At 45.8% G+C, this 16547-nt stretch overlaps 1 protein-coding gene across 2 annotated transcripts in view; it reads left to right on the forward strand.

Annotated features, from left to right (window-relative positions):
* The window catches only part of LOC131136491 (zinc finger protein 385A-like), a 46150-nt gene that overhangs the window by 7582 nt on the left and 22021 nt on the right, over nt 1-16547 (forward strand). For both annotated transcript variants that reach the window (XM_058083368.1, XM_058083369.1), the window contains exon 2: nt 15280-15428. In XM_058083368.1, the coding sequence (XP_057939351.1) occupies nt 15280-15428 (149 nt within the window). The remainder of the gene's footprint in view (nt 1-15279; nt 15429-16547) is intronic.

Consider the following 16547-nt stretch of genomic DNA (forward strand, 5'->3'; position numbering starts at 1 on the left):
GACTAATGTAGGAGACCAATGTAGGAGACCAATACAGGAGACCAATGTAGGAGACCAATGTAGGAGACCAATACAGGAGACCATTGTAGGAGACCAATGTAGGAGACCAATGTAGGAGACCAATGTAGGAGACCAATGTAGGAGACTAATGTAGGAGACCATTGTAGGAGACCAATGTAGGAGACTAATACAGGAGACCAATGTAGGAGACCAATGTAGGAGACCAACGTAGGAGACTAATGTAGGAGACCATTGTAGGAGACCAACGTAGGAGACTAATGTAGGAGACCAATGTAGGAGACCAATGTAGGAGACCAATGTAGGAGACCAATGTAGGAGACTAATGTAGGAGACCAATGTAGGAGACCAATGTAGGAGACCAACGTAGGAGACCAATGTAGGAGACCAACGTAGGAGACCAATGTAGGAGACCAATGTAGGAGACCAATGTAGGAGACCAATGTAGGAGACCAACGTAGGAGACTAATGTAGGAGACTAACGTAGGAGACCAACGTAGGAGACTAACGTAGGAGACCAACGTAGGAGACCAATGTAGGAGACCAATGTAGGAGACCAACGTAGGAGACCAATGTAGGAGACCAACGTAGGAGACCAATGTAGGAGACCAACGTAGGAGACTAACGTAGGAGACCAATGTAGGAGACCAACGACCATGCAGTTATAGGAATGGTGGAGTGAATGGTGGAGAGCAAAGCCATGGTGTGTGAGCGCATCCATGTGGAGCACCTGGCTGTGTAAAGCAGGGCAGAGTGAAGGAGGTGCTTGTCATTGTTCCTCTGCTTTGTTGGTGTCATTACTGCTCCCTTGGCAATGATCAGCACAACATCAATGCTCAAGGTGACTGAGCAGGAGATCATGTGTCATTTTACATCAACGTGCACACACCGCTACTACACACCTGCACTACTACACACCTGCACTACTACACACCAGTGGCTGTTTACATGCAGTCAAATAACCCTTTCATAACCTTCGTATTAGCAATAACCTAGTTAACACATGGTTAAGGAATGTATATATATATATATATATATATATATATATATATATATATATATATATATATATATATATTATATATATTATTTGTACACAATAAATGGCTTCCTGTCCATCAACTGAGAAGGTCTCCCTGTGGGTTGATGTCCTTCTCATAAGCAGTACAGTAGCTGCTGCATTCTGTCCCAACAACCTCAGGCTCATCAAACGTTAAGGCTCCAAGTGTGACATTGATCAACTCATTCTGTAGCAGCGTGAAGGAGTACGAATCCCCCCCCCCCCCAAACAGCAGCCAAGCATAAAACATTTGAGCAAAGTAAACGTTTGGCAGCAAAGGATGTTGCATTAATCATGGCTAGCTGCTCTATTTCTGTATTTCTGTACACCCCAAAGACGAGAGTGGGGTGGACTAAGAGGACCAAGAGGGAGGCGGAGGGATAAGATGGAGTGAAAAGTGTCCGTATGAAGGAGGATTAGCGCCTTTCCGCTCTAAGGGGAAGAGGAAATTCTTCCAAGTAGATAAGGTTTCACACAAAGACCCAAAGAGAAATCAATTCTCCTTGAGATGCTGCAAGGTCATGATGGTGATCATGGGGCCCGCACGTGCACGTGCACGTGCACACACACACACACACACACATATATATACAGTGGTATAAATAGGTTTGGGGCCCCTGATAGATTCCAAGATGTTCCTTAGTAAAGGCCAGGTTGTTGGGATGAACCATTCCAGGTAAAGGTATCCTAGAGCAGACCAACACAGGGATGGATGAGACGGGAAATCAACTTTATAGGATTTACAGGAAGTGTGTAATAATTATTTAAACTAAAGTAGGCAGGTAAATACATTTGGCCACCCTCGTTATTTTATTTATTAGAATATCTTTACTAATTATTGGAGCATAACATCAGTTTGGTAAGATCATTGACCCTTGACCTGCAGACACAAGCGAAGCCAATCATGACAAAGGGTATTTAAGGTGGCAAGGGGGCGGTAGGCATGAAAGGTAACAAAGGAGAAGAACAGGAAATGAGCCAACAGTAAGGAGAGAGTCCGGACCAGATGATAAGATTCCCTACGGGAAGAAATGTATTCCTTTTTCCAAAACACATGGAGCTCAAGCCTATCTTGTATCACCTGACCTCTGACTCATGGAATTTAGGTCACATGAGTCCGATCGATGACCCACTGTCGGGAATGTCATCCTATCACCCCTTCACCTCAGTGGGTGGCCTCCCTCCACTGTACAAGTTACACTCCGGAACAAAAGTACACTTCCCTCCTTTGCAGACCGTGCTAAGAGAATTTATGCAAAGTAGAATTCAAAATCAAATACTTTTGTAGTTTTAAAATCCTTTACACCACCTCCTAAATATAATAGTATACATTATTAGAGCCCTATACACATGAAATAACACCCCTATAGTCATATTTAACAAATATTGTGGACATCCATCTTTATTCTATGCCGCTTATCCTCACTAGGGTCGCAGGGGTATGCTGGAGCCTATCCCAGCTGAGGTGGGGTCCACCCTGGACTGGTGGCCAGCCAATCCCAGGGCACCTTTAGACAAACAACCATTCACACCCACAATGTGGAGTCGCTAATTAACCTAGCATGTTTTTGGAATGTGGGAGGAAACCGGAATATCTGGAGAAAAGCCACGCATGCACGGGGAGAACATGCAAACTCCACACAGAGATGGGTGACGGTGGAATTGAACTCGGGTGTCCTAGCTGTGTGGCCTGCACGCTAACCACTTGTCAGCCGTGCAGCCCTTATATTTGTATTTATGTTAATTAGGCTAATTAGGCAAAATACATAACATTTTGTTTCATTGTGCATATTTATGACTAATAACAGGCAGCATTCAAACACAAAACAGCAAGATTAATAATGAATATATTTTAGCAAAACAGTTTAGCCATGAAATTGGAACCGTAAAGTGCCAACTATTTCTCAAAAAGCCCGAAGGCGATGGTATAAAAACGTCAAGTGGCAGACTCATAAAACACAAAGATGGCGTTTAGGGCATCAATTAGCACCTTTTATGTTTTTTATAAAAAATGTCGAATACTTAAAATGTAGTAAAATTCCACTGCAATACAAAATGAAAAATAATTGTAATAAGAAGCTTTGAGCTCCAGCTGTTAATCCATAATGTTAATAATCCATAATGTTAATAATCCATAATGTTAATAATCCATAATGGAGCATTTTGGAAATAGCCACACTTTTTCCACCCTACACATCCAACCTGCCACCCGGCCTTGAACGGTGTCTACGATGCTGCGTAGCGGTGGAGTGATACCATGATGGGAGTATCTGGACTTGCGTGTTGCCACCTCGCCCACAGCCACCAGGGGACTAATTATTTGGACGTCGTTAAAGCCAACGAGTGCAGCCGTCTGGTATGCACACCGTCTCCTCGCAGACTCCTATCCCAGCACACGGCTCTGCCGGCTGGAACGACCGGGATAAGAGGGAGGGGATGAAGCTTTGCCAGGACCTGCACCACGCACCTCCCTGCCCCTCCCCGCCCCTCCCCGCCCCTCCCCTCTGAGGCCAGAGGGAAGGGAGGGGCGGCTAGGGAGATGCCAGAGGTGTGGATTAGAAGGCTGTCAGGGGCCAAGAGGTAGCTGAGGTCATCAGTGTAAACCAGGACTGGTTGCTACTCTTCCCTTCTCTACTTTGGATCCAAGTCCATGCCAGCTTGGACCATGACTTTCATAATCATGAAATAAAGCCCTTGTTTGACTAATACTGGGAATATTAGGGCTACTTTTACACGTAGTAGATAGCATGGCAACATAGAGTACCACATATGGACGCTTGCACAACCTCCAATACGGACTCCAATACAAGAGTACAGAGAAGTAGAATATAAGAGGTGTATGAAATATTCAGCCCTTCCAAAGATAATAATGTTCCAGTTTTGCTGGTCCGGTAATCACCAAGCAGCCATGCCACAAATCTTCATTTAGAGGATTAGCCAGCAGGGAGACAGCTCGCGGTCTTTGGCTTTATCGTTGGCACGGGCCAGCACTCTGTGACGTGTTCTGGTCTTTGCTGGCTCCTGTACCCGGACCAGCCATCATATTCACAGCACACGCTATGGAAATATTATAATTATTTTTTTTTTTGGGCAAATATATGAAACATTCCATTATTCTTACATCAATGAAAATATAACTTTCCATTATTTACATTTGTATTCAGCTATCTGATCACAAGCCCAAAAGGAGTAGGCAGAAGCAAAAGCTTATAAATGCAAGATATAATCATCTTCATGCCACTGTCTTGTTTTACCCTGTTATTATTATCATTGGAATATTATTATTCTTATTATCATTATTGTTATAATCTTTATCATTATTACCATTATTATTGTTATTATTATTATCACCATTATTATAATCATCATTAATATTAGCATTTTCATCATTATAGTTGTAACAATTTTTGGATTTTTTAATTTGTATTTTTCTCATTATTTAATTTTACAGACTTCAAGCGGTCGTGGCGCTTGCGTAGTTCACAGGGTCCGTTGGTGGCGCCATCTCGCCACGCCCCCACCCTCATCTGGTTGGCCGATCATAAGCAGCATTAAATACACTGAACAAATCACTCGTTAACGTCTCAATAAATAGTAACACTTTGCCTCTTAATTAGTGCTGATTGTTTGATATCTTTGAGCTGACTGCGTTACTTTTACGGTAAACCAGGCGGTAAACCAGGCGGTAAACCAGGCGGCGACAATTGAAGCACTTTTGCTTTCGTCTCCCGGTGACCTTGCCTCTGTCGGCCATCTTGGTTGTGAGTAAACGTGAGTATTTTTCCAAGCCTCGTGCCTCATCATATCTTAGCGCCGTCCTTGCCTCCATCTTTTACTCGCCGCGCGCTTTGTCTTTCGTTGCCTTTGTTCGCCCTTTTTGGAGAATAAAAATCACCCGTTTGGGTTCCATTAGCTCAGCCCTTCACATCCTTAGCGACACAACCCCCAGACCGCCCCCGAAGGCCAGTATCGTATTCTGCCTGGGTGTTCCTGTGTAATGCGTAGCTACGGGGAGGGTGACCTTCACGGCAGGCAGGCTGCAACATTAGCGCTCAGAGAAGAGGGCGGGCCACGCTAAAGGATGCTGAGGACAGAATATGTCACATGTTTGATAATTAGCACATGACATTGGAACTCTTCGCTCCTAAACATCAATTCTCATATGAATTATAGCGCTTGGTTTTTATTACAGGATGGAATAGACGTGCATCTTTCATATGTTTGAGTTGTTGTTAAAAATAGATCCAACTACTAAAAAAAACACAAGTGTTGGAAATCTTGGAAAAACTCTTCCCCTTGGTTAAACATCGGAATTGTGCATGCATTGCGCCCCAAGGCCCCCGCAAAGGTGAATCCAATGCCAGGGAATGTTACTGGCAGCAATGCGAGGCGATGACGCGGCCAAACGCATCCTGCTCATGAATGATGCATGCCCCCCCCCACCCCCCCCAACGGGGGGAGGGAGCTGGACACGAGGTTGCGGCGTGTGCATGGTGCAGAACAAGGTGACACTTTTTATGGCGCCCAACGACGTCACAATCTGGAGCTCACTGCAAGGGTCTGCTCAGCGTGCACATCTACCAACACTTTTTTGACGCACTTTTGGTCCTTTGCCCCCCCCCCCCCCCCACTGCATTGTCACCCCTCCTTTGGACTCTCACAGTCCCCTCAGTTCCGTCATCGACCATCACTGTGTTTCCGTCTCACTGCCTCGCACTGCTGCAGTCTGAGGCTCAACATCATAGCAGCACACGGCGAAGAAGGGAAAGTGTGTGTGTGTGAGAGTGTGTGTGTGTGTGTGTGTGTGTGTGTGTGTGTGAGTATGTGTGTGTCGAACATATAGCAAAGCTCCAAAATGGTTTGTTGTTGATGTTTCATCTGTCAGCGCCTACGGTGCCGGCGCCGGCGCTGGCGGTGTAGCGGGAAGACGAACATGCTCTCTGTGACAACACCACCACGCATGTCAGCAGGCCTCAGATGCTAGCACGCTAAAGCTACACATGCTAAAGCTCACATTTTGGGTGGAGATTGGCGGGAACCACCGATGATGACAAATCATATCTACAGAAACATAACATTTAACTGTAATAAAATGCTAGAGGGGGCGGCACGGCGGTCTCGTGGTTAGCGCGCAGACCTCACAGCTAGGAGACCAGGGTTCAATCCCCACCCTCGGCCATCTCTGTGTGGAGTTTGCATGTTCTCCCCGTGCATGCGTGGGTTTTCTCCGGGTACTCCGGTTTCCTCCCACATTCCAAAAACATGCTAGGTTAATTAGCCACTCCAAATTGTCCATAGGTATGAATGTGAGTGTGAATGGTTGTTTGTCTATATGTGCCCTGTGATTGGCTGGCCACCAGTCCAGGGTGTACCCCGCCTCTCGCCCGAAGACAGCTGGGATAGGCTCCAGCACCCCCGCGACCCTCGTGAGGAAAAGCGGTAGAAAATGAATGAATGAATGAAAATGCTAGAGGACAATGCAGTGGATCTGTAAAGTAGCAACCTTCACCGTAATCCCAGAGGAACATAAATCTAATCTGATTATGAGCGTATTTATTCTCAAATCTATTCTCAATGATGCTGATTTACTGCAGGAGAAAAGCGGTGTAGACGGTGGACACAAAGACCACTAATTTCATAGCGGGGGGTCAAGGCGCACCATTATGAGCGGCAAATATGGTAATTTGGGAGACTGAGCCGCACCGAGATGGGCGTGGCGGCGCACCATCGGAGGTGTCCACAGTTTCACCTTGGCGCCGTGACAATTTGGTGACAAAACAGCGCACCAAAGGTGCCCTAGAAGCTTGCCAGCTCCGACCTGCTGTATTTTGGCGCAGGCGAAGCGCAGTGGTAAATTGACTGACAGGCGCACAGTGCACACACATCACCAAAACCTTGCAGGCACATTTTAGTGGAGAACAGGATGACAGCAGACACTATTAATGCGCCTCACGCTGTCAAGTGTGGTGTTATTATTATTATTATTATTATTATATTAGGATATAAAACTGAGTACAGTGGAGCCTCAAGTGATGCCTGCGTAGTAGCAGGATTTGGACAACACAACAGTTTTTTCATAAATGTCACTAGAAGTGTAGCTTCAAACTGGCATAATCTAAGCGATTCTTCCCTGGAGGAGGTTTGAACCCCAACAGATAGAAAGAAGCTGGTTTAATTAAACCAACTTTTTTCATTGGTTCTCCTTTCTTTCCCAAAACCCCCTTTTTTAAATCCCTTTCTACTCCCCCCCCAACTTCTTCCCTTCCCTAGCGATATGTCGCCGACACTGGCTCCGGTATCAGGCCCAATTACAGAGATGATATCCACTGTCAATCAGCAGCTCACAGATGAAGCCGGGCCTCTTTAGCATGCTAATGGAATGCCAGATTCAATCAGGCCTTTGTATGGCAGACGGGGGCGGGGGGGGGGGGGGGGGGGGGGGGGGAGGTGCTCATTATGAAATAAATCATAATAACAATGAAGCTGTGCTGCGGTGGCATGCAGCACCTAACTCGTCACAGCGTTGGACTCGGTCTTCCTTTATGAACACTCATTTCCTTCCCTTTCTTCCTCCGTGCTTCCTTGGAAGAACGGCTTGGTGACACCGGGATTGAGAACAGCAAGACTCATTTGTGGGCTAATTGGTTTGTGAGTGTGGGTGCTTTAATTATGGAGCCCCACGCCACTGGTACATGACAACTGAAGGATGGAACGTCCATGACCTGGAAGTACATCTCCGTTTGGAATAACTTCATCAAGTTAGCTTGAAATCTAATTCTAGTAACGTACTACTACTACTAACACAGCTACTTCGATTAAACGCTATTTTATCACTTACTAATTATCTTCAAATACTCTGCTTAACGGGGACCGATTATGCTCATTTTCCCATCCTTTGGATTGAGTTGTGGACTTCTATAGAGCAGCTACACACAATAACCAGTACAGACAAGTTTTTAGATCTTCCAGAATCTGCACCTATTCCAGCTGGATTTCCTTTGATTTGTGCTTCCTGACGAAAATATTTTCATTTATTCCATCCACGGCCCGCCTCCGGGCATGCCCATTCCACTGTGATTGGTCACATGAACCATATAAGGAAGTCCGCCCCTCTGTGACATCACAAAGGGGCAGTTTTACCACGCCTTTGGAATCCGAGTGTTTTGAGCCATCCCAAACTTCTTTCAGGGCTCACTTCTAAATATGCAAACCTCCTTGTCTGAACCTTTGGCATGGGGGGGGGGGGGGGGGGGGGGGGAGTGATAGATGCTGATTCAACCCAAAGTGTCATTTGTGGTCACTGCAATGCCAAGTGACATTAGAGCCAAGCGCCCCCCCCCCCCCCCCCCCCCCCCCCAGCACTTACAGATATTACTAATTACTAATTTGTTCAACTCCTCCATATTCCTAGACAAGTAGCATCCGTGCTCCTATCCAATTCCATCCGGCTGCTGGGATGCTGGCCTCTACCCTCCTTGGGGGGGGGGGGGTCAGTGGAACGGACCAGCAAATACTGGCCATCAGCCCCCACAAAGAACACAGGTGTGCAGTCTGGAATGCCCTCATCACCCACATTGCATCAGCCCCCCCCCCCCAAAGCCTGGGAGTCTAATCTGAAGAAAGGAAAAAGAGAATGTGGTTCCTTTGTTACTGTCCCTGGAATGATCGTGGATAAGTGATAGAATTCCACACCTCAGGGCGCCGCTTCCTGGGAGGTGCATGGGAATAAAGTCACTGGCTATTGTTCCACCCGAGTCTGGGACCACTGACTCCATCAGGGGGGAGATGGGGGCTCCTTGGTGGAGTGGGGGGGCAGTGGAAGGAAAACAAGGAACAATAGTGGTGGACGGGTGGGAGGAGGGAGGAGGGAGGAGCTAGGAGCTAGGAAGGCAATCTGCTCCTCACCTTGTCTCACCTTCTCTTCTTTTGTTGCACCCGCTTTTCCCTCCTCCTTTTTCCTGCTATCCATCTCTTCCTGTAGTGACAGACACACATTCCTGGCTGGAAGTCTATCCCACATCTGCCTTGCAACAGGAACTACAAAGCAACGTTCCCATTCCTCTTTCACAGAATTCCAATGTTTCAACTATCACTGTCTCAAAAAGGTTGCGTCCAGCCAGTGGCGTTCCGGCTAGTGGCGTTCCGGCTAGTGGCGTTCCGGCTAGTGGCGTTCCGGCCAGTGGCATTCCACAAATCTGGCTGGTCCTCAGCCAGGCGGTGAGCATTTAGCCGAGAAGGAGACAACATAAAAATACGTTCTCCTGTGCAGCTACAGCACCTTTGGTATACGTCCAACAATGGTGATGATGATGATGATGATGCACATTTTCTAGAAGTGCAGTGATGATTATTATTATTATTATTATCATAATTATCCTGGGTGGCGTAGCGACCTTCTCTACTGTCCTGATGGGCAGATAGCATCTGTGGGGACAAGGGCAGGTCCTTTGGAAAAACATCCATCCATCCATTTTTTCTCCAGCTTATGGGTCACAGGTAAGCTGGAGCCTACCCCAGTGGACCTCAGCTGTATTTACTTCAATTGTATTTGTGTTTGCACCAGAGGGATAGTTGGGGGTAAACAATTCCACGGATGCAGGAATGACTACAAAAGAATCATGAAAATGGATTCCTGCATCTGCATTTTACATTTCATTTGCCCCCCCCCCCCCCCATGATGCCCTTTTGTCCCCTAGAGGAGGCAAGGGCACAAAGCACGGCCACAGGACAGGACACTTATTTTCCTTTCTGGATCTCAAAAAAGTTGTATGAAATCATTTCCATACATTTCTGTTTAGTTTAATATGCAGCCAGACTATTAGAAACACCCCCCCGTATACTGTAAGTTAGTTCAGTCCAATGCGATGATAACACACGTCTGGCCGATGCGTTCATGTCGTCCTTTTGTTGTGAGAATATTCTAGCGACGGCGAAGCATCGTGGAGCGGCGTTGTTGGCTCATCATAGCACGCTGTCCTCCCACATTAGCGCTGGCAGCTATCTGTCTGTCATTGCTGACCTCAGACCAGCACAAATACTCTCTGAGGCGACACGAGCGCCCATGAACACGCCGCAGCACTCGGGCTAAGCCTTTTTGCTGAATGATTTTGTGCCAGCCTGCGGTTGGGACTTGATTACATGTTGTGATTCCACCACACTTGGATGTTTTGGAGATGGACGTCACCATGGAATGCAACCAGATTGAGGCCAATTCCTGCATATTTTCATGACGTACATAAATCCTGTGCTCAATGGGTGAGTGCGTGTCGTGACACGACGCCCAGATTCAGCACTTCCTGAGTACTCAGGAAGGATTCAAGGTGGAACGGAAGGAGCATGAGAAGATATGAATATTTTTAACATCCACATCTACTGCCCTGATAGTAGAAGGAATGAAGCGGTAGACTCGGGTCGTGCATCCACCATCTGCTGGGCTTGGTCCGTGTGCATGTATGTTCATGTCACAGTGCAGGCATGCGTCTGTGTTGGTGCTACACAATCCCTCAAGCTAGGAGGAACAAAAGCCAACAGCTCCCAAAGGTTCACGTGTTGCCAGACCAGGAGCCAACAAGAGATTTATCTCCAGGATTAAGCGGCGGGGTGTGCTTCGGTGGCTCACGTGCGTTGACCCTAGCGTCTTTTTGGATGCTACTGCTTGTGGCGTGGAGGTGAGATGAAGATGAACGAGTATCTAGGTGCTCATTCATTCCATTATTTTGACATCATTGCTTCATTCCTTTGAAGCAGAACCTTGGAAGAATCCTCCAAAGGAACAGACCACCAATGAATCTTCATTTTGTGATTTAGGGGAGATAAGTGGTATTTTAGGGGGTGCGCGCCTGGAGGGTCGTTACCATCACATCTAGTTTTTCACTACACAACTTCACTACTGCAAACTCCAGAATCTGCACCTATTCTCCACAAAGGGATGCCCAAGCGAAGACTCGAACCCAGGTCTTCCCGATCTCCTGACTGTGTACTCTACATGCTAACCACCATGCTAACCACCTGCCAGTGATCATTTCCAGTATGCAGTATGGTATTTGTCGTTCACATATTGTCATAGATGCTGGAAGCAGTGATGGGATTCGGTTAGACTTCAGGTAGAAGCTGAGACGCCTTAAAAGAACATTTTTTATCCTACAAAACCACATGGACGGTTGCTCGAAACCAGGGGTTGGCAACCTTTACCACCAAAAGAGCCATTTTGCCTCCTCTTCTTCCAGTAAAGGAAATAGTCTGCAGCCACAAAACATTGCAGCTTATAAAGATTTTACATTTTTTATCTTTTTAAAATTGTACTGGTTTCAACCGCAGAATTCAAGTAACAGAAAGGTGAAGTACACGTGTGGGGGTACTTTGAAACAATAATAATCATTTCAACAGTGAAACTTTTTGTGTCGTTGTGTGTTTGGGTAAAATGAAAACAAGACATAGCCAACTTTAAGATAAAAAACCATCATAGTTCATATATCTGTGATATCCTTGACATGACATGACATGACGTGACGTGACATGACGTGACGTGACGTGACATGACGTGACTGACCACAGCTGATGAATACTGATGAATATGCTTACACTGAATTAGTGTCAGCAGCTGGCCAAGCGGTGATGTTTGTTGCCATTCTATCGGTTATTGGTCCTGTCCATTCCCCGGCAGAGAGACATTTACTTCATTTTCTGAATATTGGCCAGTTTATTGTTTTCATTTGAAGAATATATGTTGCGATAATTCTTTTGTGTATTCTCCTACTGTAAACTGCTTCCCTCTCCTCACATTCCCAACATGTGCACTTTGGGGCGTCCGTCCACGTCTTGGAAGTCTTTGTTCTGCTCAACCTTCCATGGAATTATGATCCAATGATGAACCCATTGTTGGAATTCTATCGAGATTGCAATAACGTTAGACTGAAATATTGATACATTAAATAAACATTCTCCACACACACACACACACACATATATGGAATAAATTGGTGGTTTGGGTGGAACATTAAAGGCCATGTGATTAGAGACCCATTGGTTGTATACCTGTATACCTGTACACCTGTATACCTGTATACCTGTACACCTGTATACCTGTACACCTGTATACTTATACACCTGTATACCTGTATACTTATACACCTGTATACCTGTATACCTGAGCGCTTCTCTTCTCTATGTACATTTAAAGGCGGACATGTTGCTACTACTACTGCATGGCTTCACGGTATCTAAGCCCCACCGTGACCTTTTTGACACGCCCTCGCTGGTACGCATGCCGTGCATCCACACATACCTTCCATGCAAATCCAAATAGTATTTGTAGAAATGAAACATGTTGGAGCCTTCCCAGCATTCCCTGCTAATCCTCCACATTAAAGCATTACATAGCAGCTGTTCCAGGCAGCAAGTTCTACAAGTCACGACAATATGTCCATCTACGTCGACATATACATCAACATATACATCAACCGCCACATGAGGACATCAATTACCATCACATGATAAAGAATATGGCGAAGTAGTAAAATGTGCAAATAGAGTACACTTTCTACCTGTCCTTGTTTTCAGTAGTGAAAATAGGAACTCAGGCAACTCAGCAGCACCCTCTTGTGTTCACTTCAGTCAGAGTCACTCATGTTTCAGTGGGGGGAGGGGGGGGGGGGGGGTAGAGAGCTTCACCTGCACCCCAATTAAATAGAGTAGAAGCAAACCAAGACCAAGGTCACGATGGTTGGCTTTGGATGGAAGATGTGTCTCAGCTCAGGACAAAGGCAGTCCTGCCCCAGCATAGCAGCATAGCAGCATAGCAGTATTCCACTGATGGGATGTTTGGACTTGTGGTCTCCATGGCAATATAATACAGTAATACTACAGTAGCTGAGGTGAACGCTGATCCCAGCTTGACAGCTTGATAACGATGCTACATGACATGCAACCCAATCGTTAGCGTAGCCACGTATGAATCCAAAGGGACGTGGGAGTCACAGGAAGCTTTTCTTTTGCTTCAATTCAGTTTTTTGATTTTTAACATTTTTGCCTCTAATTTCGTAGACGCCAAGTCAACAGGGCGTGGCTATGCACTTTGGAGAGCCCCCATCCAATCACAAATGAGCCAACACGTGACTTGGTGGAAACTTGGCCAGGCTGACAGGCGGGTCCTACGACTCCATGGTCATTCTGACAGAACGGAGACACGCCTTCTTTCCACCATGAATCATTTTCCTGTGTTTTTCTTGTGTCGTATGGCTGGAATCCTCCATGACTGAAATACTACGTGGGAAACTTAACACCGGAGTCCACGACTCAATACAAAATGATGAAAAATGAGCATAATAGGTCCCATTTGACATTGAACCTTGGCAGCCATGGTAATGCGTCACATGCAGATGTAACCCCCCCCCCCCCCCCCACCATGTGGATGGCAGGTGCCTGCTACACAGCACTGCACAAAGGCAAGCTGGCAGCGTGATACCAACCACCTCCTTCTCCCTAAGACTCCTGCCAGCCAGCAGCTCCTGCACATCAGCATCTGCTCCTTTTCTGCATGCATTGGTCGCCCATGAATGCACCCAAACACCTTGGGGGTGGGGGGGGGGGGGGGGGGGGGGGGGCAGGCTGTGCAACAGAACCTCCACAGCCTGCCATATGTGACAGTCGTATGGGTCAGCTTATCGCACGGTGGTCGAGTGGCCACACAGTCAGAAGTTCGGGAAGACCTGGGTTCGATGATCCGCTCAGGCATCTCTGCATGCTAGGTTCATTGGTGACTCCATATTGTCCATAGGTATGAATGTGAGTGTGAATGGTTGTTTGTCTATATGTGTCCAGGCTGGACCCCGCCTCTCAGACAGCTGGGATAGGCTCCAGCATATCCACGATGCTCGTGAGGATAAGTCTTATAGAAAGTGGATGGATGTGTCAGCCTTTATATTATCAGCCAGGCAGTACTGTATAGTACTGTATATGCCAGCACCCCCCCCGCCCCCCCAAAAAGATTTGCATAAGCTGCTCTTTCTCGCTCACTTGACATAATCTTAATCATGTTATGCAATATTGCTTATAGAGTATAATAACCGGGATTTTTTGTGATGTTTCCAGCACGGGATTATTCCTTTTCCTTCACCATCATAGACTTTGATGTATATGGGAATGGGAATGGGAATGGGAATGTATATGAATGTGTGCATCCACGGGTGCATCTTCTCTAGCGAAGGCATTACTAGCCAATTGCAGATTCATCAAGGCGACGCCGGTGGCAAATGATTCCAAATTGCCTTTGATCTCTTTTTTTTTTCCGCCGCCTCTCGTCTAATTTTAGCCCTCGCTGCATTCCTGCGTTTGGTCTGTACTGCACCGCTGCGCCATGTTTTGGGTGCTCAAGTGGCGGCGACGGTGCAGTCCTCAGCACCTGGGGGCCAACAGATGCAGAAAGGCCGATCCTATCTTCACAGCACTTTCACTCTCTAATCCAAAGTTTGCGGTGAGCATCGGTTGACGCCATCCACGTGGAAGCCGTGTTATCTTCTCTGATGGCCGACTTAAAGCGGGATGAAAATGCAGAGGTGTTGACAAACCTGCAAATTACAGCCTGCCGAGTGCAGGTGGAGGCACATTTCCCAGGACGAGTAAGCAAAGACAGCAAGAAGTGAGAGAATAGCTTAGACTAATCCCCAAAAGCGGCAAAAGCTTTTAAGTCGTGGGGACGAGGGGGGGGGGGGGGGGGAATTTGAAAGTCACCGAAATCCAGTGGGCGATATTAAAAGGCTTAATCCAAGAGCTTGCTGAGGCTGACTTCTGCTGTGGGGCCCATCACTAGCATCCCTGACGCGGGTTAAAGAGGAGACAAGGAGGGATTAGGAGTGATGACGAGCACGGGGAGCCATGTATCATTATGACAGCCTGGTTTGCCTTTTTAGGGGAATTAAACCCTGGCCTGATACTCCAGTGTGTGGAGCCACCTCTCCTCTTTCCATTGTGTGCATCTTCAAGATCAATTCAACAATTCAAGCATTTTAGAGAAAACCTACAAACGGCAGCTGACTCCTCGCTTGTCATTTAGGGGTTTCTTTGTGGACCACCGTTGTGTCTATGATTGACATTATTTATTATTTATGTCAAATTCACCCACACGTGATCTTGGACAAGCACATCATTGGTTTCAGATATGAAAAAGTCAACATTTTTGAGTATGATGTCATTTCTGTGTGCAGGAGGTATAAATCGTGCCGGGGCAACGGTGCCAACATTCCTGCGAACGCCAACGGTGATCCAGCCCCACCTGGACATGAAGCCCTTCCTTCAGTTCCCCATGGATACGCCCCCCCCACACAGCATGAGCCTCTTCCACAACTTCAGCACAGTAAGAATCAACGTCTATGCTGCTCTACAGGAAGTGGTGATGATGTGTCGAGAAATCTACAAATGGCATCAAGAGGCATCTTTAATATCAAACTTACTGTATATCAAGATTTTAAGCAAAATAGATGCAAAATAAATAAACATTTGCATGAATCATCAACTTCATCAACACACAGCTCATATGTATTTGAAATAATTATAAAAAATATGAATAATGAAAGAATAAAGTCTCAAGGATCACTTGCACTCATACGCATATAGCTGAATAATAAACAATACATATAGCAAATTTAAACCACACCTCTTCCGGTTTATGCCCCGCCTACTAGTTGATAACGTTCAATAATGAACAATTCAATATGGCAATAGTTGTGTACATAACCAAAGTGCTAGTAATACTGCTAATAGCACCTGCTAGCGTTCATTAGAAAACACTTCCTGTATTAGCATTTGGTAATGCTAATGCTAATGGTTTATGTTATTTGAACATGCATCAAATTCCAGTGGAATACATCACATATTCCACATAATCCACATAATCACAGTTCCACGTGTTCTAAAGGAGTAGGAAGAAGAAGAAGAAAATAGAATATGAACACTGTATGTGTTCTATATGGATGAAAAACAAACATTAATTTCAAACTTCCTGGTATGTATCTGCTTTTATCCATATTGCACACTCACTATTATAGCAGCCATAACAATAAGAAACATCCTTCCATTATTTTAGCCAGCAGTGACTTGTTGTGATGGTCTCCTTTCATAATTCATCTCATTCAATTTGAAGTCTTAATTAGACCAAAATCATATTGAGAGGAATGGCTTCTCTTAAGTCCCATCTATAAATACAGCTATATATCCAGCTATATATACATCTTAATATACATCTTTATATCCAGCTTTAATGGAACTATAATGTCATTAGCGGTCCCTCCCACTGGGGTTCTGGACAGTGGTGAGCCTCCATTACTTGTTGGTCCCGATATGGACGACACAGGCATTTAGCTATCTGAAACATCTGATCAGGCCAATCCCAACATGGACGAACATCTTAGCTGAATCATTGAAATATTTGGTATGGAGGAATAACTTCATAGAGAACATGAGTCTTGGTTGTTCT

Source organism: Doryrhamphus excisus, chromosome 10 (assembly GCF_030265055.1).
Source record: "Doryrhamphus excisus isolate RoL2022-K1 chromosome 10, RoL_Dexc_1.0, whole genome shotgun sequence".
Taxonomy (NCBI): Eukaryota; Metazoa; Chordata; class Actinopteri; order Syngnathiformes; family Syngnathidae; genus Doryrhamphus; species Doryrhamphus excisus.